The sequence below is a fragment of the Argopecten irradians genome, unplaced genomic scaffold (genome assembly GCF_041381155.1).
Source record: "Argopecten irradians isolate NY unplaced genomic scaffold, Ai_NY scaffold_0374, whole genome shotgun sequence".
Taxonomy (NCBI): domain Eukaryota; kingdom Metazoa; phylum Mollusca; class Bivalvia; order Pectinida; family Pectinidae; genus Argopecten; species Argopecten irradians.
Window position 1 is genome coordinate 23,598 of NW_027187841.1, and position 26,275 is coordinate 49,872.

The 26,275-nt window shown below is 34.9% G+C and overlaps 1 protein-coding gene across 1 annotated transcript; it reads right to left on the minus strand.

The window, feature by feature from the left end:
- Window positions 1–1,289: 1,289 nt before the first annotated feature.
- On the minus strand, window positions 1,290–22,000 carry LOC138312567 (protein starmaker-like). The gene is made up of 8 exons (XM_069253382.1): window positions 21,900–22,000; window positions 16,604–16,955; window positions 11,586–13,169; window positions 10,849–10,935; window positions 6,995–7,087; window positions 4,532–4,593; window positions 2,518–2,664; window positions 1,290–2,092 (listed from the first exon to the last, which is right to left on the minus strand). The coding sequence occupies exons 2-8, from the start codon at window positions 16,733–16,735 to the stop codon at window positions 1,897–1,899; spliced, it is 2,301 nt and encodes a 766-aa protein (XP_069109483.1). The 5' UTR covers window positions 16,736–16,955; window positions 21,900–22,000; the 3' UTR covers window positions 1,290–1,896.
- Between the last annotated feature and the right edge of the window lie 4,275 nt (window positions 22,001–26,275).

Consider the following 26,275-nt stretch of genomic DNA (forward strand, 5'->3'; position numbering starts at 1 on the left):
TTGAACTAAACCCATAATAAAGTTCCATTTGTTTCTTAAGAGGATGCAAACTCTCTTTTAGAGTATGTCTGATGTACAATATACACTTCACCTATAAACTTTACATATTTCCTCTATTTGTGTTGTAATCAAAATGTTTCAAGCTCTCAAAAAATGCATAAATGCTCTTTTTCTGGTTATTAATTTCAATATATCAGTTGAATGTTATAAGGGGAGATATGGGAGATATATGTACAGATGTAAGCCTAGTATACATGTTTATATAGTTTCATTTCTGAAGCACATCAAATCAAATTTATGCAGGCATATTTTATATATATAACTCGTCCTTTATATCAACCTGGATTGATACCGTAATAAAAGTTTAACTTTAAGTACCGTAAAAACTTGTGTAAAATGCACATTTTTTCTGTGCAAAAGTAAAATCTTAAGTTGGAAGTGCACAAGTTACATTGATAGAGCAGGTTTAAAAAATTTTACGGGGAAAAAAATCTGTCCATTCTGAGGGGCTGACGATCTATGAATGTTGAGGTACCGCTCTGTTTATGGTAGCCTTTTGTATAATAAAAGATATTGATGATTGTCAGGAGATCAAACAGAATAACATATCAAAATATTAATTTTCCGTTCCGTGTAAACTTTAAATCTGGATCGTGATGATCAAGTTTCGGTTCACTTCTCCAAACCAAACCCTCTCTAAACCTGCCAAAATTCTATGCACCGACCATGATCAGTTTAGGGAAGATTTCCACTGTATTAATGTTTTAATATGTTGTTAAGATAGGGGATGGGAGCCAAGTATATTTTGTAACATAAGCTATCAGTGTAGTGTATGTATATACCACCCACTTTCTATCCCCTGGCTCCCTAGGGGATGCCGGGGAAGGGTGATTGTATCAGGTGCCTTTGCACTTAGAGGTGAATTGTTATTACCACGTTGACACTCCTGCCCCCTCGTGATGGAGGGGGTGGGGGGGTTTCCAATGACCAATCAAATCCTGATGTACTTACATTAGTAGGGTTTGGGACTCAGGGTCCATCTTAAGACAACAGGATCAATCTATAGCAGCTAGGCGTGGCAAACAAGCGTTTTAATTCATTATGGCGTGCTAGCTATAGAGTGAAAATAATTTCAAACTTTTTTTCTTTGAAAATTCAGCCAATAACTCCATAATGAGTGAAGTAGACTAAGCTCGGATGATAGTTCATCCCAGGCTGGTGACATTGATGATTCAAAAAGCTTCATAAAAAACTTCCCCCAGCCTTCAACATGTATGAATATTTTACTGAAATTGGGATTCACCAGTTTAGAGGCCCATGCATATCTACAAGAGAAAAACTCGAAAGATGTAGGTCTGCCAATTGGACAAGTACATCTTGTCATAAAATCAGTGGAACAGACTTTTCCGGCGAAAAATCCACGGATTGGAAAATCCTGTGCTGGAAAAGATGATGATTCGCCTGCACATGCAGACTTCTACATACAGGAGGTTCTAGGAAATCTTCACGAAGTACAGTCCAGCATTTCCAGGGACTTACCAGCAGCAGACTCACGGTTACCAGGTAACACTGGACTTATAATGCAGACAATTTCTCTTGGCAAGATCCTCAAATTTATTTTAAGGCTATAAAACCAAGGTCTAATAATCAATTTTTGGATATATGTGATTTTGTTGGAAACAATGGCACTCAAACTGATGTGATTCATGTCTCTGTCTACTAGGCATTCATACTTGGTCTCAGGTGACCGAAAAAAGTTAGTCATCTGAAAATTTTGACTTTCCACCAGAGCAGAATATAAACACCATGCATGCCACAATTACTAAATATCTAACATTCCTAAATAAATCGATTTCATCAGAAATTTTAATACAAACTAGAAAACTGGCATCAATTTTAATTACCTTCTGACAGCACTTTCTTTGGTATTGTAAAAAAACGCCCAGAATTTCTATCGACGTTATGAACTAGTTCTGAAACCCACACCTTATTCCCAGCATCAACACCATATGTGTAATTTATCATTCTATCCAGCAGATTCATTTGGATGTTAACTGCTGCCTCCAATTCAATACTACCATCCTCAAATCTCCTAGAAAAAAACAAAATACAAAGTGTTAGTGAAACATTTCTGATAAGTTCAAAATCTTCACCAAATCATCTAAGTTTAAAAAATTACTTTGACTATTAACCATTTAATCAGTTGAAAATAAAAAATGTCAGGGAAATTATACATTTTCCCTAGAAATTTGCAACTATAAATATCATGCCGATTAAATCTTTTCCAGTAGGGGATCAGTTCTAACATATTCTTGACTTTTCCTTCTTTCAGACCAAAAACATTTTGACAATAAAATGATATGTTGGAGTACTAAATTTACAACAAGGCAGATGCATATAATTCTTCAACTTATTCAGTTAAGAGCAACCTCAGAGCACAATGTTTTTTATCAAGCAGAATTAGTTTAGTTTAGTTTAAACATATTTTATTTGAACAAAGTCAAGCAGAATTCCTACCTGACAGTTTCCATTTTAATGTAGGGATCATTTGCTAAAGCCAAATACAAATATGGGCCACCAACAGAGTCATCCAGAATTGAACGTGTAAATACTGCATGGAACACAACTGTCACAAAGTTTCCATGAGTTCTCTTGGTGTTGGATCTGGAATAAAACATCAAAGTATTAAGTACTGTATTCAAAATAAATCTTGTACAAAACCAAAATTTCTTAATAATAGCAATACTTTATATAACAACTTTTAAGTTTAACTTAATGGTCAATGAAATTCAAAAACATTAAATAAACCATATATTTATCATTTGAGACCATGGCATCCACATAATCCTGAGTAAAGTAACTGCGCTATTACCATGATGGCAATCAAAATCAACACAATGTCATCTGATGTCTTGAAAACTTTAACCATTGCATTTGTATCAAAGAGACATTCAACCTGTATGATTAAAAGAAGCATTTTCACCGCGACATAAATATGGTTCCGTCATTCACACATCAATATTGAATAAAAGACTGAACAAGAGATCCCAGAGGGATCTTGGCACCTGCCATTGATTAATCTACCGTATGTTGGTAAAGAAAAGAGGGATCTTTTCCCTTAAAATTCCTTTTCTTTCCCTCATGCTATGAAGCATTTGATACACACAGAGAAACTACATACGAAGTCAACATAGCAGCAAAATACTTCATTTATCAATTTCAAATTACATATTCGAACAAATAGTGATGTATGAAGGATTAGAAATGTTTTATAACCATTCCTCCAGTACTTTCTGGAAAATAGCGGTAACAAACGTCAATTGTCGAAATTCAAGATGACTGGCTGTCAGCCATCTTGTTACCTGATCAGTCCCAATATGCACTACAAGGGCCTAACAGAAGCATACAAATGAAATTAGAGTAAACTACCTGTATAGTTTCTGAAAAAGAGCAAAAACAATTTCTTATTGTGGTAATCTAATCATCTAACTATACTCAGGATTGCGAAAACCTGCATGTATACCAATGACTGTTATTTGTATCAAGGTTGCTAGAGAGTGAAGATGAAAACTGTTACCAGATGGTCTGTACTGTATCATTAAAGGGTACAGTTCACCTAAGAATTTAAAATGATGTAGATTGAACCGACAAAGACAACCTAATCATAATCAGATATGTGACAATCTATACACCTAAATCATCACTCATTAGACATTAATTAGATGATAAAAGAGAAAGAAATATAGATAGAAGTCTGAATTGGGGTAAAAAAAATCAGTAGTCAGAATTGATGATCTAAATCAATTGAAAGAGACATGACTATGCTGAGATAGCTCTTGAAAGAGAGCCCCCAAGACAGATTCCATGAGCAGAAAATGGCAGGAAGTACAACAAGGGTCAGCAACACCCATGATTGTAAAAAGATAGATGGACTGCTGCAACGGAAGAGACATAAAGTTCAAACAACTTCCCACTTTATACTTGTGTGACATGTGCATTTGAGACATGAATAGTCTCCTTAATTAAAGAATAAGTTATTGACCATTCCATAAAACCTGTGAATAGTAAATTGGATACTGGCTAAAAAGCTGAAAATATCTTTAGTCCAGGTTCAGACATAAACCTCAGAAAATCCTTATACATATGTATAACCATCAAAATGAAGAAATAACAATACATGTTATCATATCATAACACTAAATTATCCACAAGACTTAAACCTCGGAAGAAAACATCTTTAACCACCAAAATGAAGAATTTTATAACAATTGACACTAAATATAACTGGTCTTTAAATGCTATCTAATTGTAAAAAAAAACAGAAACATTGTGATAATTTTAACTTTTGTAATAGAAAGTAAATAAAAGTAGTGTAATTTCAATTACTTTTTGTAAATTAATTGATGGTAATCGATTACAAGTGAATTTTACCAGTAATTGCTTAAAAATCGATTACAGTACTAGTGTTTCACCAAAGTAATTGATTATCAATTAATTACAGTTTGAGATAACAATCAAATCAAATAATTACCTTTTGTCATTGCTGGAGTTTCCTGCTCCAGGTCCAGGTGGAGTTGAGGAGTTTGCGCCAGCCTAAAAGAAAGAAGTTACATTAGACTGACAATATATATAGATATATGTACAGATGGCACTGCATTATTTTTAAAACACAGGAATATATAAGTAGAGAGTAACAGTTTGGGAAAGTTTCTGGTTAAAATTTAAACTAGACAACTGACAAAATTAAGCCAGGAAGGGCCCGCTAAATTAATCTACGGCAAGCAAGTTCCCATCAACATGCGATAAGCAAATTGAAATGTTTAAAAAATGTGTTTGATTTCAAGCAAGTGTCAGTAAACTCTGTCCTTGCCTTTTTAGTGGGGCTCTAGAGGGGTGGATGAAATGGGGAAAATAAATAATTAGGCATTAATAAGCTACAGCTGTCCAAAAGATATTGATATAGATATTCAAATGTATCCTGGATACAAAGGTTATTGTCATCTGGAGATTAATGTTGGAAGGTGCATGATTCCAAATTATTATAATTTTTTGAGTACCTGAAGAGGCACAATGGCCCTTAGCAGTTATCCTACAACAATAGCAACAATTGAACAGGTTTCTGAAAGTTTCTTCGAGGCCGCCATGGCCAATGCAACATGCATACGGTATCACACAGAAGGGCACTAGCTTGATAATTAAGTAAACAAAAAAGATGTGAACACTTCGATCCCTGACCAAGTCACCCACAGATTCTAATTACATGTACTATGCAGTCTGGGGCTATTTCCACCTTGGCTTATAGTGCATGGTATCAATTTCACATGTCTGTATATTTAAATACGCAGTGGCCGTTGTTATATACTACAGTATATGCGTGTTGATTTGCTATAATCTCTTTAGGATGATTATATAATTAGTTTTCCTGATAATTTTGTATTCGTTTCCGTTTTGTATTTTATTATGTACATCTGCGTGAGGGAGGCACTTAAAAAAAACAAGCAAATTCGTGGAATTTCCATCCCCCGCTTTCAGGACATACATGTATAGGTAAACTTTTAGTAAATGAAGAGGGCATAATTTGTGTTAAATAATGTCTGCTGAAAGTGACCATTAAACTTGGCTGAGCTCTTAAGGCATTTAACTTTGATACTAACTTTTAAGAAAATCAGTTTACATTTGTTACAGTTATTGCACAGGGAATGGCAGAAAATGAAGTTTTTAGTACATCAAAGGGCCATAACGCCACTACATAAAAGTGGCAATCGAACTTGGCCAAGCCCTTAGAGCATTAGACCTTGGTACCAAGTTTGAAGAAAATCGGTTAATATTTATTAGAGTTATTGCAGGGAAATGGCAGAAAATGACTTTTTTTTATTAAATCAAAGGGCAATAACTCTGCTAATCAAGATCTGCAAAAAGTGGGTGATCGAAGTTGGCCGAGACCTTAAGATATTTAACTTTGTTACCAAGTTTTAACAATATTAGTTTTAACATTTGTGAGTTATAACACAGAAACTGCAGTAAAATGGCATTTGTAGCAAGTTAAAGGGCCATAACTCTGATAAATAACATCTGCTGAAAGAGTTGATAGAACCCAGCCAGGCACTTAAGGCATTAAACGTTGTTACCAAGTTTGAAGAAAATCGATTAATATTCATTTGTCATATTTATAACAGTTATCGTACGGAAGTGGCAGAAACTGACTTTTTTTTTTTAAGCAAAGGGCCATAACTCCGCTAAATAAGGTCCATTAAAAGTCGAACTTGCCCAAGTCCTTAAGGCATTTCACCTTGTTATTAAGTTTGAAGAAAATCAATTTACATTTGTTACACTTATTGCACGGAAATGGCAGAAAATAACGTTTTTAGTAATTCAAAGGGCCATAACTCCACTAAATAAGATCCATCGAGAGTCCCAATTGAACTTGGCCGAGCCCTTAAGGCGTTTAACTAAGTTTGAAGAAAATTGGTTTACATTTGTTACAGTTATTGCATGGAAACGAAGTGTTAGAGACAGACGGACGGACGGGCGGACGGACGGACGGACGGACGGACAAACCCAAATTAATATTCCCAGTTTCGGAGAAAGCAGGGGATATAAAAGAATATAGATGAGAAGAAGGGAGAAATGGAAGTTTGTTTTTATCATGAACTTAAATACGAACTGCCATACCGTAACACCGTTAAGAAAACAACTATCTGGCCTTTCAATTAACCTTGTGATAAACAGATAGTTATATTTAGCATCATTTCAATAAACAAACACTGCTTAAAACTGAAATGATTTACTCATGTTTTTAAATAGTGTAAAATAGACTTATACTAGCTGTCCAATGGAAGTCACAAACTTTCATAATGGCCGCCATTTTGGAATATAGGGCAATACTAATAGAGGAGCCGGATTGTTATAAAATTTCAGGATTTCACTTGAACATAACTTATTTTGTACATCCACCTCTCAAAGCAAGAAGCAATTAAGCTATATATATGCCTACCTTCCTGTTGTTTGACTTTGCAGTTTTGGAGGCCCTGTTTTCATCCATTCGTTCTTTGGTGCTATCTTCTTCTTTTTCTTGGGTGTTATTAACCTGAAATTTCAAAGTATAGATTTATTCATTCTTGCATTAATCAGACACACATCAATATGCACACATCAATATGAACTAGTCACATGTACTCTGTATAAATGTACTCTGTATTAGTGTTTCTTGTACACTGGAATTTCCCTAAACCAATCATGGTTGGTACATAGATATTTGGGCCGATTCAGAGACAGATTTGGTTTTGAGAAATGAATTAATCCAATCTTGACCATTACAATCTGGATGTAGTTCACCTAAACTCATTTTCTACATTACATTATACAACATATACCATGTGTATGTTCCTATAGTGTTCGTTATAACTGATTGACATTATCGTTTAAGACAATGTTATCACAAAAGAGTGAATTAATTGTTAAAGCTATAAACATAATGACTTGTGTAAACTAGCTCCTCTGCACTGACCTACATACGGCCGGTCGCTTCAACTTTCATTTGTGCTTAACTCTGGCAAATTAAGGGGCCACATACCGAATGCTCATGATGGTTACTAATTACACAATAATCAGTTGATACTATCTTTACATGACATTGTCATTTTTCTTTTTAAACGATTGACACAATTGTCTTTGGCTTCTTCATGCAGAGAATGTACGATATCCGGCAAAAGAATAAACTAGAATGGTAAACAGATGGTTGGAACATGCACCTCAACATTTTTGTCTTGTTTAGTAGAAAACTTTTGAGGATGCAAGCGTAATATAGATTAACATAATTGTGACATCACAGAGTTTCACACTTAATTTTGCGCTAGCTTTAACGATCGCGAATCAAGCACGCCATAGAGTTGTTCTCTGTGCTTGACAGTCAGTTTTATCAAGTAGAGGATTGCCTAGGCTATAGTTACACCATTATGCCTGCATGTATGTACTGAGTGCATGTAATAAAAGCGTCAAGTGCACAAATTGATGGTGTTTTCAATTTTTGTTTTGAAATTAAACATGTTAAAAATTATCAGATATAAGCTATCATCATAAAGTAGAATTTACAATGTAACGCTTATTTAGACTCACTGTCATATCATGATGTAACAAGAGCTGTTGGAGAACAGCAAAGCTTGCCTATTCAGAAGAAGTTGAATTTCAAGTATTTACTATTTAAACATGGAAATATGACAAATTAACAGACTCAAAAACCCCCTAAAGGGCCCCAAATTGGTTGTATTATCACGTTCAGCATCCATACACATTAGGAAAATAAAATCATAAACATTTATGATGACTTAAGCTTAAACAATTGACAAAATAGAAACTTGCTCAAAAACTTTAACATGGAAATATGACAAATTAACAGACTCAAAAACCCCCTAAAGGGCCCCAAATTGGTTGTATTATCACGTTCAGCATCCATACACATTAGGAAAATAAAATCATAAACATTTATGATGACTTAAGCTTAAACAATAGACAAAAAAGAAACTTGCTCAAAAACTTTAACATGGAAATATGACAAATTAACAGACTCAAAAAAAACCTAAAGGGCCCCAAAATGGTTGTATTATCACGTTCAGCATCCATACACATTAGGAAAATAAAATCATAAACATTTATGATGGCTTAAGCTTAAACAATTGACGATACAGAAACTTGCTCAAAAACTTTAACGTGAAATGGGACGCCAACGCTGACGCCGACGCCGAATTCTTCGAATAGGCGAGCTAAAAAATCCATGTGAGGATCATTTCATGCAAGTTTCAGCTAAATCGCAATGGTAGAATTTGAGAAGAAGTTCAAAATGTGTTTTCAAGTTGGTGGCTGTGGTGGCCATCTTGGATTTCATATCGACCCGAAAAATAACAACACTTGGTCGGGACCATGTCAGGATCATTTCATGCAAGTTTCAGCTAAATCCCACAAGTAGAACTTGAGAAGAAGTTCAAAATGTGAAAAGTTAACCCACGGCGGATGGCGCACGACGACGGACGAAACATGATGACTCTAGGTCATCCTGACCCTTCGGGTCAGATGACCTAAAAACATGCATGCACATCTACACATGGTCCAAGCTAGCATTACTGCCAAGTTTAATTGAAATTTATCCTGTGGTTTAGGAGGAGTTGTTCTGGACAAATTTTGAAACCTGAGTAAAGTGAAAGTATCTGGTTACCATGATAACACCAAGGTTACCACATCTACATATGGTTCCCAACATCATTGAAATTGATGCAATAGTGTAGAAAGAGTTTAAGCATTACAGTCAAGTAACATTGAAATTGATTCAGTAGTTTATGAAGAGTCATCCAGAATTCTTTTTTCACCATAACCCTATATTTACACTTGCTAGGCTTGGTCACTATACGCTAATACTAGCCGATTTTGTTTACCATAACTGCATGGTAACATTGAACTTTGAACTTGCGTAAGAAAATGTTCTGTGCAACGTAAAAGGAATAATTTTTTTAAAAAGAAACACATGGCTTTGTTTACATTTTGACGCAACATTACGTGTATATTGTTGTTTTTCATAGAATTTTGGAAAAATGTAAACAATATATACATGTTTTATATTTATATATGATTCAAACAATTTTTAAATTAACAATTGTATAAAGAAACGGAAAAATATCCTGACCGGGACGACGTGCTTTCATTTTTGTTAAAAATGATGGGTGTCAAATGTAAACATTACCTCTGTGCCTATGTTCGGTCCTACGATCGAGCCTTTGGGGTGGACGGGTGTGAGACCCTCTGATAGAGGTCAGTTATAAACATATCCTCTTGTCTTTGTTCTTTGAGTATTTAATCATGTGTATTATAAAACATGCACCGCTAATAATCCACGTGTTGACAGTTCCGCGTCACCACAAACACATTGTATCCATCGAACACTTAAAGTAAATTTGTTTCATCTATCGATGGCGATATGGATCTAAGCGTAGATTATATAATCACATGGCTCCCAAGGATGTAATACCGTCAAGTCAGACGACATCTCAAACACATTGAGCTACTTGAAAATCGGTGTTTTGACAACTTCGGCAAACTAAAATGTGTAAGCGTTGCGTCAGCTTCGCCTCGCTGCACAATAACAGTCACCGAGTTCACACATGTGGCCGTGTACAAATTCTTTATGTTATTACGCTATATATTAACTTTTAGCAAAATTGAATATATATTTAAAGTTCTGATCTGAACATAAAATTATCTCTGAAATTTACTTTGTTTGTCATGTTTATTTTACACTAAAATATTGAACTTTTTTGTCGTCGCGGATGAATAATTCTACCTTACGTGAAGCGTCATCATTCGCTGTTCAATTGAGTAAGCTCCTCCCACTTTTGACCGACTTTTATTGAATAATTACGTCACTTTCAAATGACGATTTTATTGCATAAAATATAAATAAAAAGTCGTGTGAGTGTAAATATAGGGATTGGATTTCGTTTTTATTGTAACCATGCTTGTATGGAGCAATTCCTCTAAGAATATATTCAATGGGGCGCTAACGCGCCCCATAGAATATATTCTTAGAGGAATTGCTCCATACAAGCATGGTTAACATAAAAACGAAATCCAATCCCTATGTGTATAGTGACCTGGTTACCAATTAGCAAACAAAATTTAGACAATAGAAAACATGTATACACCTCTACATATGGTCCCACACATTCAAGTTATATTGAAATTGATTCAGTAGTTTATGAAGAGTTTTCCAGAATTTGGTTCCCGACAAATTACATAATAATTCATTTTGTACTGACAGCCAAACCCCTTTAAAATCAAGAAGCAATAAAGCTATATGCCTACCTTCTTGTTGCTTGCAGTTTTGGAGGCCTTGTTTTCATCCGTCTTTTCTTTGGTGCTGTCCTTTTCTTCTTCTTGAGTTTTATTAACCTGAAATTTCAAAGTATAGATTTATTCTTTCTTGCATTAATCAGAGACACATCAATATGAACTAGTCATATGTATTCTGTATTAAATTTTTGCATCTTGTACCATTTAATCCAAATTAAAGGCAAAAGTGCTGGCAGGTATGTAGCCAAGGTTGAAACAATGTTAATGCAAATCTTATTCCCTGCCAAACCCTGAGGTACTATCTCCCAACAAATTATCAATCCTCTCTCTAGCGATTCCCTGCTATTCTGAGAGTGAAGTTACTTCTTTATTGAAAATATAATCTTTATAAAGTTTGATCATTACAAGTGAAAGAAAAACATTTATTTATTTTTTTTTTTACACTAAAGATACTTAATTGTACCATGATTATCATACATGCAGCAATATAGATGATTACTACATGTACTATGTATTTTGGCATATCTATAATGAATTATTATATATACCCTTGTTATAACACTAAAGTCCCTTTTACATATTATAATCATTTGAGGTCAAAAATATGATAAATGAAGATTTTAGGTAAAGGAGGTACTTGTTATGCAGAGTAAAAAGTAACACCCCCATCCCCATCCCCATCCCTCACACACACCCTCCTCTGGAGTAGGGATGATCATTATCAGTAACTATAAATTCAAGATATTCACCTCCAAAGATTTTGAAGACCGAGTAACAATCCGGTTCGTTTTCTCACTGTTTGAAGTTCCAACAGCATGTAAAGATACATTTTCTTCTGTTTTATCTACTGATGAACCATAATTGTCATTTTTTCCTGACTTGCCTCGTTTCTCCTGAACATTTCTTTTCTTTCTTCCCTGTTTTTTCTTTCTGTCTTCTTTGGACTTTCTTGGTTTTTTCCTCCTCTTTTTGGGATCACCATGTTGACTACTATTATCCTCATCACTTGACCCACTTTCCTCATCACTGTTGCTCACTGTTGAGGCAGCATCCTGTTCCTGCTGTATTATATCCATACTTGAGTATGTAGAGGAGCCCTGATCAGTTGATGGTTTATCCACAGAGAAAAGAGGAGACTCCTTCAATGCCTCTGACATGGATTTCAGTTTCTCTGTTGTGTCTGCTCTAGCTGAACCATCCCCATAAAGCTCATCATCCTGTATTTCACTTGATCTTGATTCATTTCCAAATCTTGAACTTGGACTTTCCCAAACATTGTCAATATTTTTTCCAACATTGCCACCGAAGACTTCTTTCTGTTGGGACTCTGTGATTTGATTGCTGTCATTTCCTTGTGTACATTGTGATTGATGAGTTTGAGGAACTGAAGTTGTATCAGACCCAGTCTCCTCTACTAGCATAGGCTCCGAGTCTGGCCTATCCTGACCTCTTGTGGTGTCTTCTGCAGCAGATGCAATAATTTCTATGGAATTAGATATTGTAGCATCTCCTTTAGGTGTTGCTTCCACTGTACCAGATGCAGACTTTCCAGTGACATCAAATGAAGTAGCATCTCCTTTGTGTGTTTTGTCATACAATGTGCTGGCCTGGTGCCCCTGAAGAGAATATTTGTGTGGGTTCCAAGAGTCTCCATGATTAGCATCATTATCATTGCTTTCCTTTAATTGATTCTCATTTGATTTTCCATTATTTCGAAGAATTTCAATGTTGGTTTGAAATCTTGACATAAGTGGGGGATTGTAACAATCATTCTCTGTGGGGTTTAGAACACCTTGTGAAGCTTCATTTTGATTGCCATACAAAATTTGTACATTTGATCCTGATGGTTGTGTATGGCTTCTGGCTGTTGACTGCTCTGTGTCTTCAAAGCCAGAGTTGTCTCCCTGGATAATGTTTTTATCTATAGCTGTTTGGCCTTCTACTCCATACAATAACTTCAAATTTGCTCCTGAGAGCTGCAATTTCTGGTCAGTGTTATATTGTGGCATTCCATGTCCTTGAAGTGTTTCATTCTCAACCCTTGATCTTGTACCAGGTTCATCCACAGCAGTGTCCATCTTAGTACAGCCATCTTCTGTATGTCGAGGAATTTTGGGTGGTGACACAGCATCATCTTGGTCAGTCTCTGCCTGATAAAATGGTGAAGCAGGTTTACCATGTGGTGTTGCAGTAGTTGAAGGATTTTGAGCACTTTCGGGTTCACTGATAGACAGCTCACACTGTCCATTGCTGTGTCCAGGTTGTGTCTGGTTCTCAGGCTTAGCAAGGTTTACCTGGGCCTTCTGTACATGCTGTTTGTGGAACACCTTTATCTGTAATAATAGAGTATATATATATATCAATCATAATTCAGGGATCAGTCTAATTTCACTTTCATTTTCATTTTCATACATATTGTTAAAACATAAACAAGAGGCCCATGGGCCTTAACGGTCATCTGACTCATTGCACAAAACACACAAAGTCACAGTATAAAGTATTGGTTAACGATTAATATAAACAATACAAGGAACTCCTTAGTTGAATATGTAAGTTTCTGAAATAGGTAAATGTCATTCGTTGAACAAACTTGGTAGCCCTTCATCCATATATGGTTGTAACCCATTTACGGATTTTAAAGCCAAAATTTCAGCAAAAGCTTCCATTTTGGACATCCGCCACACTATCCCCATGGGTCTTAGTTCGGTTCCCTTTATGAAATATGATTGTCCTCACCTAAAGTTCCCCTTCAGAATCAATTAAAACCCCTATAGACCAATTTTCCTTGAGATCGGAGACTGAAACCTGAAAACAGGAAGTGGGCCAGCGGCCATCTTGGAAAACCAAAGTCTTAATGAAAATGTTTGCATGTTGTTCGGCATTAATTTAAACCCCTATAGACCAATTTTCATTGAGATTGGAGACCGAAATTTGAAAACAGGAAGTGGGCCAGCTAACATTAAAGTTATATGTGCCGTAACTGGGCGATAATTTTGACATGCTAATTTTTCATCCTTTTATTTACTAAAAACCATAAGGTTTGATGAATAAAGCTGTAAAAATCAAAATGGATTCAGATGACTTATAAATGGTAGTTATAACACAGAAATTTTGTACTGTAAAATTGTTGTTTTTTATGCCTTTAAATATGGTTAAATGAAAACATACCTGCAGAAGTCGCTTTACAATAACTAAAAATATTATAACAACCTGTAATGAAATTGTAGACCACAATTTCGCTTCATGGTCTGACCGTATGTACTCATTTCACTTCACTATTGATGTAAGAATAAATGATTTTTGGCAGTACTGCCAAAAATCATTTTCAGCTCTTATTTTGTACATGTAAAATTAGAATCTATGCATTGAAAGTACTGTTATTTTCAAAAAGTTGGTAAATTTTGTGTGATGAATAACATATTAAAAGCTTATCTTGATTTCGTGAGTATGAAAAATACGGCACATATAACTTTAAGAAAATTTGTCCTTTTGGGGCCCCACACACCTCAGCCCCTAGGGGTCGGACCAGACTCATAATATATAAAATACGATTGTCCTTCCCCAATGATGTTTCACACCAAATATGGATGAAATCCATCCAAGGATGAAGGAGTGAGTAGGATCTAGCTTAAATTAAGAAAATTTGACCTTTTGGAGCCCCGCCCCTCTGCCAAAAGTGGTCGGATCTATTTCATTTATATAAAATATGATTGTCCTTCCCCAATGAGTGTTTCACACCAAATATGGATGAAATCCATTCAAGGATGAAGGAGGAGTAGGATTTTAAAGCTTAAATTAAGAAAATTTCCCCTTTTGGAGCCCCGGCCCTCAGCCCCTAGGGGTCAGACAAGGCTCATTTATATAAAATATGATTGTCCTTCCCCAATGATGTTTCACACCAAATATTGAATGAAATCCATTCAAGGATGAAGGAGGAGTAGGATTTTAAAGCTTAAATTAAGAAAATTTCCTCTTTTGGAGCCCCGCCCCTCTGCCCCTAGGGGTCACCAGGCTCATTTATATAAAATATGAATGTCCTTCCCCAACGATTTTTCACACCAAATATGGATGAAATCCATCCAAGGATGAAGGAGAAGTAGGATTTTAAAGCTAAAATTAAGAAAATTTGCCCTTTCGGGGCCCCACCCCTCAGCCCCTAGGGTTTGGACCAGGCTCATTTATATAAAATATGATTGTCCTTCCCAAATGATATTTTACACCAAATATAGATGAAATCCATTCAAGGATGAAGGAGGAGTAGGATTTTAAAGCTAAAATTAAGAAAATTTGCCCTTTTTTGGGTCCCATCCCTCAGCCCCTAGGGGTCGGACCAGGCTCATTTATATGAAATATGAATGTCCTTCCCCAATGATGTTTCACACCAAATATGGATGAAATCCATCCAAGGATGAAAGAGGAGTAGGATTTTAAAGCTTAAATTAAGAAAATTTGCCCTTTTGGGGCCCCACCCCTCAGCCCCTAGGGGTCAGACAAGGCTCAATTTATATAAAATATGATTGTCCATCCCCAATGATGTTTCACACCAAATATGGATGAAAATCCATCCAAGGATGAAGGAGGAGTAGGATTTTAAAGCTAAAATTAAGAAAATTTGCCCTTTTGGGGCCCAACCCCTCAGCCCCAAGGGGTACGGACCAGGCTCATTTATATAAAATATGATTGTCCTTCCCAATGATGTTTCACACCAAATATGGAATGAAATCCATTCAAGGATGAAGGAGAAGTAGGATTTAAAGCTTAAATAAAGAAAATTTCCTCTTTTGGAGCCCCGCTCCTCTGCCCTAGGGGTCGGACCAGGCTCATTTTATATAAAATATGATTGTCCTTCCCCAACGATGTTTTACACCAAATATAGATGAAATCCATTCAAGGATGAAGGAGGAGTAGGATTTTAAAGCTAAAATTAAGAAAATTTGCCCTTTTTTGGGCCCCATCCCTCAGCTCCTAGGGGTCGGACCAGGCTCATTTATATAAAATATGAATGTCCTTCCCCAATGATGTTTCACACCAAATATGGATGAAATCCCATCCAAGGATGAAAGAGGAGTAGGATTTTTAAAGCTAAAATTAAGAAAATATTTGCCCTTTTGGGGCCCCACCCCTCAGCCCCTAGGGGTCGGACAAGGCTCATTTATATAAAATATGATTGTCCATCCCCAATGATGTTTCACACCAAATATGGATAAAATCCATTCAAGGATGAAGGAGGAGTCAGATTTTAAAGCTAAAATTAAGAAAATTTGGCCTTTTGGGGCCCCACCCCTCAGCCCCTAGGGGTCGGACAAGGCTCATTTATATAAAATATGATTGTCCATCCCCAATGATGTTTCACACCAAATATGGATGAAATCCATTCAAGGATGAAGGAGGAGTAGGGTTTTAAAGCTAAAATTAAGAAAATTTGCCCTTTTGAGGCCCCACTCCTCAGCCCCAAGGGGTCGGACCAGGCTCATTTATATAAAATATAATTGTCCTTCCCCAATGATGTTTCACACCAAATATGGATGTAATCCGCTCAAGGGTTAAGGAGGAGTAGGCTTTTGTATAAATAGTCTTACGCACGACGCACGGCGCACGGCGCACGGCGCACGACGACGGACGAAACACGATGACAATAGGTCATCCTGACCTTCGGTCAGATGACCTAAAAATATCTACAAATAATAGAAATGTTCATTGTTTTCATGGTTGCTATGTTACCTATGTGTACCTGAATATATTATATATGAATGGAAGTAATACTTACCAGATTTGCAGATGGGACAGACCGTCTCATTTTTCCTGATGATTCCTGTACACCTAGTTTCTCCACTGTTGGCCCCACATACTCGAGACCCTGGATCAAAAATAGACTGGTCCACTTTCCATCCACAAACATCACAAAATTTTTGACGTTGTGCTAAGTCTTTATTGCTGCATGGTTGTCCTTCATCTGTTCCAGGACAAGCAACAGTATCTTTACGTTTGGCCACATCAATTTTTGGGACCTTTGTACCACATTCTGGACAGAATCTGGCATTTTGTACATCAAATCCACAAGGCCCACCAACTTCATTCAAACCTTGACACTTCACCATGTCAAAGGTTTTCTAGTTCACCTGTAAACACACACAACAACTACAAATAATCTGAAAATTAGAATTATGTTTTCCTATATACCAAACCTATCATCATGGTTGTTCAGATTCTAACTCAGGTTCAGACAGCTTCATTTTTGAAATTGTTTTCCAAAATTTATAATTTATCAAAAAATTTAAGTACATGCAGGACATCATATTGTCAGAAATAACTTCAAAAAAATTTTTTTTTTTTATTTCATCGACACTGTATGGAAAATATATGAGAAAAAGGAATATTCAAACGAATTGTAAAAATGTTGTTTTGGTATTAAAAATATTCTTATTACCATGATTTATAATTTATAAATATATATTTTAACTGTCTTTTATTTAGTGCCCCTGTATGTAAGTTCTGTGTATTCACTATGTATCTATAATGAACCTTTGTTGAGGTCAATATGGTGTTTTATCATATGACTCATAATTTTGCTGTTTTTGATTGGTTGATAAATTAGCAAATACATTATCAACCACGAAATTGGTGACAAAAAACAAGGAAGTGACAGACTGTACAGAGTTCAGATACCTTTTATCAGTTCATGCAGTAACCTAGCTAGCTGTGTCTTAAAACAGGTCAAGGGAATCATATTCATTTTCGAGGTTGGTATCAGTCTATAGCTAGATTGTACCTAAATGTAGAGAAAAACGACTTCAGAATTTCATGATGCCAGGTTAATTTTTTGTGACTTCATTATAAAGTCAGCAAGATATGGTAGAAGGCAACATGTACTATGATCAACGATGATCTACTGCTGAAAAATGCAAAACGTTCACAAATACCAGGGAAAGATCCAGCAATAAAAACTTTTTGCTCTTAGTACTGGAAAATGAAGTATTTTGATTTTGAAAAAACCTTTCATGGAAAAGGAATATTACTTAGATCCTGCCAAAAAAAATTGAATGTTGTCCTGTTAATTTTTTAAGGTTAATTTTTGTATTGGCTGTTCATAAAGTCAATAAAAGGCATATGTATTATTAACTCTGATTGGTCACATGTATGGAGGTCGATATTTAGCATATCAACTCAGTGTTTCCATTTTTAGAAATCAAATTAATATTCATATTATGATATCACAACTGGATTGATATTGCTTGTGTGATGTCACATATCATGACATATTCATGATATTCATGATATTCATAGTTCTTTGGGAAGATGTACTCTGGCTGTTCTTTATCATTTTTTTTATATATCCAACGAGAAGAAAAAATGAAGCCCTTCATTAATGAAACAAGTCATATAAGATGAGATAGGTCAGGAAGTAAAATGTAAACGACCTTGAGGACAGGTAACAGCTAGATAACAAGATTTTTTTAAGATTCCTTGAAAATACTAACTTGATAAAGAAACTGAAACTTTATGAGAAATGAAAGTGAAAGTTGGTATTTTACATGTTGCTTTTAAGTGTTTGCATATAAAGATAATACATTGATAAAATATCTGTGTACACTCTTACTATATACATACCAAGGTTATGCTTCATGCATATCTTAACTTTTTATGTGTACATGATATATAGAGATATCGGCACATAACAGCAATATCCCTCTGTGGATTGTGAAAATGGTGGAGTTTCCAATCTCTCTTCTATCACAGTTAAATTACATGTATGTTTCAGCCCAGTCACAGATATGACAGAACCATAGCTATGGGCTCTTAAAATACAAACTTTATCATTAAAATACTCTTTATTCCACTGTTCAGATATCTAATAAATTAGAAATGCTACAATATTTCAAGACATGATCAAATGACACTAATCGATGAAGTATTGTTTTATTTGTGTTCACAAACATAGATTTCTAATGGAAGAATATATTCTTCGATAGTTAACAATGATATTATGTGGTTGTTATGGGAAAAGATAACGGGGTAAATATTCTCTTTCAGCCCCTTTTCTGGCAAGACAAGAGAACCTCAATCTGAGGGGTAAGATTCTTAAGTTACCTGTTACCTGTTACCTGTCCTTAAACACCGTAGTTAGCTGGCTCCAGCTAGTTGTGGCACGTTTTGTTCATTTACAAGATTATTGTCCGATTGTCAAATATGAGGCTTTGCCAAGAGTTTGACAGCTAGCTTAATAATCTTATCCCGAGTTTTGAGATCTCACCACAAGGAGAGTGAATGATTCTTTTTCAGTTACCCACTTTGTGTCTCTAATAATGACGTGTTAGTAAAACAAGTAAGAATGATGTGACCTGAGTGAATTATCATCAACGCCATTGTGATGACATCGTTGCATTGGTGTCTGATGTCATATACTACACTGTTACGGCCGTTTTGATATAAGTTTGAAGAAAACTGTGACTGCAAGTCAATTCTCCATGCATGAAAATACTGTATTCGATCCATAGAAACAAATTTGGACCAGCCTTCCATAAATTATTCTACAAAGCCATAAATCAATTTTCAAAAGAAAGTAAGTTATGAAATATTTCAGAAACATTGATTTCCAACTGCTAAGTGACAACTCTATTCTATGTCGTAACTTACATGTCGCTTCCTTGTGTATAGTGTATAATTTCATTTTTCATGCATATTTTAAAGATTATTTAATTTGTTTTGATGATTAATGCTGAGATTACTGTCCAATACATGTACCCAACCAAATACAAACATCAAACACAGATTCGCCATTTTGTTCAACTGGGCTTTAAATGAATTCACATGGTGATTAAGGTCACATGACTATAAACAGACTGAACGTTGTTGTCCAGAAAAAAAAGTGTATGTATTGCAGGATATTTTGAACGAAAATTAATCCTGTAGTTTGCAATATCTTTTATTGTAAAACCAATCTAGTTTCTGAAACTAATGTTAATAATTTTAGAGAAAATCATAATTTTGTAGACGAGGTTATATTGCATAAGTATTCATGAAATGTAGCATTAGATGACACGAGTGTGTGATAAACCTGTATTACACACGTAAATTGTAGGCATGAAAGATTAATCTACATTCTTAGTTAACAAGTTTCAATTTTACATGATAAAACTCATATTTGATCATATTTGCTTTCTGTATCTGTACGATTACCATGCCAATTCACCTAAAGTAATTCTGATAGAAGACACTTTATATAGTTCATTATGATTTGCACAAAAAAAATTGCAGGGCTTGACATAAACCATTGCTCAACTGCCCCTGGCAGGTTGGACCTCCTGTCAGGCAAGTTTGACAGTAACATGTCTGTGACTTGTGGAGGTGGAGATTTTAGTGAGGCCTAAATTAAAATATTGTTTGTTTGCCCTCCTCCAACCGACCCATGAAAATCAGCCCGACTCAAAAAATTTTATTGAAATATTCTATGTGAAAATTTTTTTTATTGTCGTGTACTTTCCAGTGCCGTGTGAAAACCTTTGATGAATCGTGGTATAAATTTTTGTTTCGCCTCGTGATCAATTTTGACAATCGCGGTAATTTTCCAATACTGGGTCTTTGATACACTTTCATTATACGGACAGTTTCATTGAGTATTCGAAGCGCCTAAATGATTTGAATCCACACACGGCGCGGCAAGATGTCAGAGACGCGCAAAGAAAAAATCTAAAAGTTCAGATGAAAATCTGGTAATACTGTGTTGTACGGTGAAATTTATCGATCATAATAAAACTTCATATACAACAAGTTCAATCCTATGCAAAAAGGATCCTAGAATTCTACGAGGATGACATATGGGGTGACGTGTTGGATGAGATTTTCAACTTGAATTCATCTCGAAGTCCATCCCCACCGGGGAAAAGCGATACCGTAGACACGTGTTTGTCATCGAAAACATCAGCTGAGACATTTCGTCCACACATCGAGGAACCCATTTCCGTTGCGTTAAACTTTGACAAATCCCTTTAATATGTGACATTCGAAGTTACTAAATTCCATGATGAATCGCTAAATGTCAGTACAACTACAAGTACCAGAACAAAAGCGGCTAAGCCTAAAAATGAGCCCAGAACAGGTGAGTTGAGTGGCATTCTGTGTTTAATGGTTTTAAATTACCAAGCCTGCAGAATGTATTCAAATAAAAGCTGATCTCTGCAGACATTTGTCTTTTGTTTTCATTGTAGCTTTTGTTTATATCCCCTCGCAGTGTATGCAAAGAGATTATGTATCAATTCAAATTTTGGTGTGTGTCGTAAATACTAATTACTATTAAAAGTTGAATCATTCCATGGCTCTTCAAACGTTTTTGGTAGTCGGATGTAACATGGTCGAATGTCAGAATATTGGGGTCAAGAGTCAAAGATAGAAGTCCACCGTCAGAGTATGGATTTTTTTTTTGAAATTCGGTAGATGTACGATGGTCCAGAAAATATTTAAAGACTCTTTCCCGAGGGTATAGACCTTCAATGCTAACCCTGCCCAGACAAAACGCCCATGTTTTGATTATTTTTCTTATACGTCTTGTACTTGTACTGACACATCATGTGTAGTGTGAGTCGGGCAGGTTAAGTTTTTGTGGTCACTGTCCCGACAGGGCAAGTCCTTAAAAAAGTTGATGTCAAGTCACCTGAATTGTCTGAAAATTTGTGTGTGATTATACGAGTACACATGCAATGGCGTGAATTGGTCGCCTGACTGGCAGTTACAGCAGTTACATAGTGTAGACCTACAATGTACATGCTACTTTTTTCAATGGTCCATTTCAAGAGAGAATTAATCTGTTTAAAAACCATACTACATGAAACAAAACATCACAAAATTATGTTATAACAAAATAAAACAAAAAATTTAAAATAAAATATCCATGTTAGTTTGGCTGGGATTGGTTAATATGAATTCTACTTTCGGTATTTCAACCGTCGACAAAATGTCCGACTGACTTTTGATCATGATCTTCTACTGTGCTAGCTCGAGTCATTATATTAGAGAATTATTGTCATTGAAACGGCTCTAGAATATCAACAAAGTATCTATCAACTCACCTCAGTCAAATTTGAAATTACATCGTCATGTTATACTTAGACAATTATATTAATGTTTCGCTCTGCTGTCAATGTCCTGCCAACTTGCGGCTATGGCTGCGGCAGAGTGGTGTATGATCACGTGATCGAGATATTAAAAACGAAGATTAATTTTACGAGACACTGAGACTCAAACTGCGGTATTCAGTGATAAAATTCTTAACAATTATTTCTAGATATCATACACTAGAAAATAAACATAAATAAGAGTCGTGAAAAAAATCATGAATCATACGTATATGCATTTATTTGTTGAACCGAAAGTGAAAGTAGACTCTCTGTGCAGTACGAACTAAATACACAGATTTTTCCTGATACCTTATTTAGAAAAAAATGTATATCTTTAACCTTGTGATTTGATAAAGATTGGCTGAATTATTTCTTTATAAGTACGTTTTTACATATATATGTCCTCATTGTCATTTTCGGAAAATCATATATTCAGTGGAAATCCCAGCTTTCACTTTCGTTTCTGAGAAATAAGGAGCACGTTATAGGGCCTATTGTACAGAATGTAGTCCAATGTACACATAGTTTGTTTGAGTCTTACCTCTTGTAATTTTACAATAAAACATGTGGTACAATACGTACATTATATATACATACATGTACATGTATAGCGCACATGTTACATAAACGTACCTAAATACATGTACTCAACTTCCCTAGCCAAGTGTATTTAGTACGATTAGGAAGTACCCTTAGTTAGCGAAGTTGCTAAATACTTAGTCCGCTAAACCTGCCTATATTATTAGGCTTTTTAGGCAAAAAAATAAATAAAAGCCTTTTTTAGGCAAAAAAATAAATAAAAGCCTAATAATATAGGCAGGTTTATATAATTAGCGGCTACTAAATATATGACTGAGACTACATAATATTCTTTTGTACTTTATATGCTATTTAAAATCGATAGTAATGCTATTTAACTTTACACATACCGGTAGTTTTTTTAAAGATATTTGTGAGTTTAAAAATTGTATACAATATGATAAAAAGCTATAACTTGTGAACTTGTATTGAGATTTTGAGTTATTCTTTCAAATAATTGGTGATAACATGCTTTTCCAAACGTGCATAATAATGTAGATAAAATATAAACAACCAAATTTTTTTTTTAATTCCATAAAGACAGAAACATAATACAGTATGGATATATAGATCTATATGTATTTCATTTTTATTGTGGCCATGAATACATATGTAGCAGTAGACTACTACATATCCCTACTGATCCCGTGGTGTGGTTAGCACTTCACCGAGCGATTTCTCAGACACTTCTCCTACATCCAAGTGTGTGTGGTAGACTTCCTGGTACCAATCTCCAAAAACTTTTTTTTTTAGATTAGATCTAATATTTTGTTGCTTTTTGAATTTCATGTGTATTCTGATAAGTCATTTGTGTAATGTAATGATGAAAAACAAAGTCTCAAAATTTTATTGATTCATTTTATCAGTTCTGTAAAGCACCGACAGACATGTTATACGGAGCGACAATTCAACATTTTTACAGACGGATATAGTTTATAATTTTAATTTTAACCAACAGTATATATATATATATATTATAGTGTCAAGGATACTATAATATATATATGTATGCTGTCGGTTTAAACATTTTTCGTGCCAGGTCCCTATGTAACAGCCTTACCTTGAAATAGTTTTAATCCCGTCTTTCTCTTGGTTTGCCCGGGGTGGACTCCAGCATCTGCTGTGTTTGTTCATGATGTTGTTGAATATATTATTCATCGGCCGATATTTCCTGTTTGTAGTAATAAATGTTTTTTCAATATATGCTGGGCTTAATTTAGATATTTTCTAGGCTACATGATAAGTATGTACAGCAGGCTACTTGTAAATAAGAAATACGTGATTTTACTCTCAGTTTAGGGTCTTAGATTAAACACAAATTTAAATAATTTAAGTATTTAAAACAAGACATTCGATTTGAGATAAGTATAATGTAAACGTTTTCTTGAACATTCTTTTTCTATCTATTTACCTTAATTAGAAACCGTACAGTGTAGTTCAGCAATGGTCGACGGTGCCGTAGATCTAGTTTCATTTCAATGGGCTTCAACTTAATGTTAATTCATTTCAATATCATCCAGAAAAATCGCAGTATTCTCTCTTAATACCATTCCTCGTATTTTTTCCAATTCATCAGCTGATGAAAACTTCATCAGATTCGGGATATGGAAACATCCGAAGATTTTCGGTGGCTTCCCTCTTATTTTTAGCCTAGCAGACGACAAATTTCTACAAACGCACGCGATTGTTTAAATAAAAAGTCAGTGTTTGAACTATACATCACTAAGAAATATTATTTTAACTTTTTTTGCCTAATATATTATGCAAAAAATAATTTATTTAAAAAGCCTGATGATATAGGCATTTTTAGCGGACGTCACAATTAATCTGCACTTAGTTAATTTGTTTTTTGACAACCTTACCAAAACTCAATAAGATATGTTAGAAGATCTCCAATTAGAAGCAGCACGGATAGTTACTGGTGGAACTAGACTTACTAGTAAGGTAAAACTATATCTCGAGACAGACTGGCTTCCCCTAGAGCAAAGACGTAAACATCACAAGATAATCCACTTTCATAAAATAGTTCATGGTCTCCTTCCACAGTATCTTCAAGGTATACTTCCTCAGCGCAACAACAAATATACATGATTATAATACTAGATTAGGTAATAACTTCCGTCCACCTTCCTGTCGCACAAGCCTTTTCATGAAATCCTTTCTGCCGTCTGTAATAAATCTTTGGAATGCACTTCCCGATGAAATCGAAATCAGTCCCTCAATAACAAAACTTAAAACTCATTTAAACGCACAAAAATTATAAGTCCCACCATATTATCTTATCGGCATTAGATTGGGTCAGATTCACCATACGAGACTGAGGATGGAGTGCAGTTCACTTAGTATTATTTGTTCCGTAGGAATCTCGTTCATTCTCCACTAATTTGCAAGTTTTGAGAAATAAAAACATTGAAAACAAAGTTCTTATGTATTGTCATTTGTTTGGCAAATATCTCTACTTTTTAAATCCAAAAGGGCTGGCTCCTATATTTACTCATAGAAAATTTTACAGTCAACCATCATATTTTGGTAAATAACAGATACGTGACATTGTTAAAATGAACTAAATTGAGGTTTGTCATTAGAAATGCCACAAGTATACACTTAAACTGAATTTTTGCTTTGGTTTTGGACTTTTCTTTCCATTCAAAGCCATTTGTCTGTCTCGAAAGCAACTCATATACTTGTACTGTAGATTATTACTACATGTATCTAGAAGAATGTCTTGATTGATTACTAATTTAAAAGTTTAATCAAAATGAATCAGTGGGAAATTATACACTGTACCAGATTAGAGACATTTTGGTGATCGAAGTACATGTACAAGTTTACCGTATGTATCACTTAATTATCATTGGCACTATTTGCGATTCAGGTAAAACAATTAGAACTTATGGATTCCATGTATAAATGTAATCAATAGACGTTCTATTAATTCTAAAAACGAACATGAAAATTCTTTTATACGCTTCTGAATCTACATCGTTAAATACTTAAAGTTGAAAATACAGATGAAAAATATATATTAAGCACTGTAAAGATTAACTGAATCCGATAAATAAAACGTTTCGCTATGCCCGGCACAGGCTGTGAATATTGGTTTGTATGATTCATAAGTGTGTTCGAATTGTTTAATATAAAAATAGTACCAAAGTATTTTGTTTCTATATTTTTCCTTATTATCAAACTGTGCTTATATCTTCATAAGTACATATCAGTAATTTTTTATTTGTATAAATCACAAATTACTGTATAGGACATTAAAATCCTTCTTTAAAAAGTAACGTATATGTTACATACTAAATATATGACTGTAGAAACCGGACAGGATTATTATGTTTTTCTGTTTTATAAATTCATCAAAATGCATCAAAGAAAATGTACTTTTCAGCGGTTTCACTTCTCTACAATAGGCTACTTTAGATGATTTTTGCCTAAATTATCAGCGGTAACGTATCTGTTCTCTTGGTATATATGTCTTAACGAAGTATTAGAAAATAAACGAATTCAATAACACGAATCTGCTTCAAAACTACAACATCGAATTATCAAACGATAGATCAAAACTGTCAGATGGCGTGACGTCACAGAAAGTTTACATCCGGGTCCTCAGAGGTACAAACACAGTATGGCGACTAATAAAAACAATAACGGATACGTACATCCCTGCTACACAATCGATACTTTGACAAAAGTATACACATTCATACTTGCAAATTCCGATTTTAATATTGTTTCTTATTGTTTCA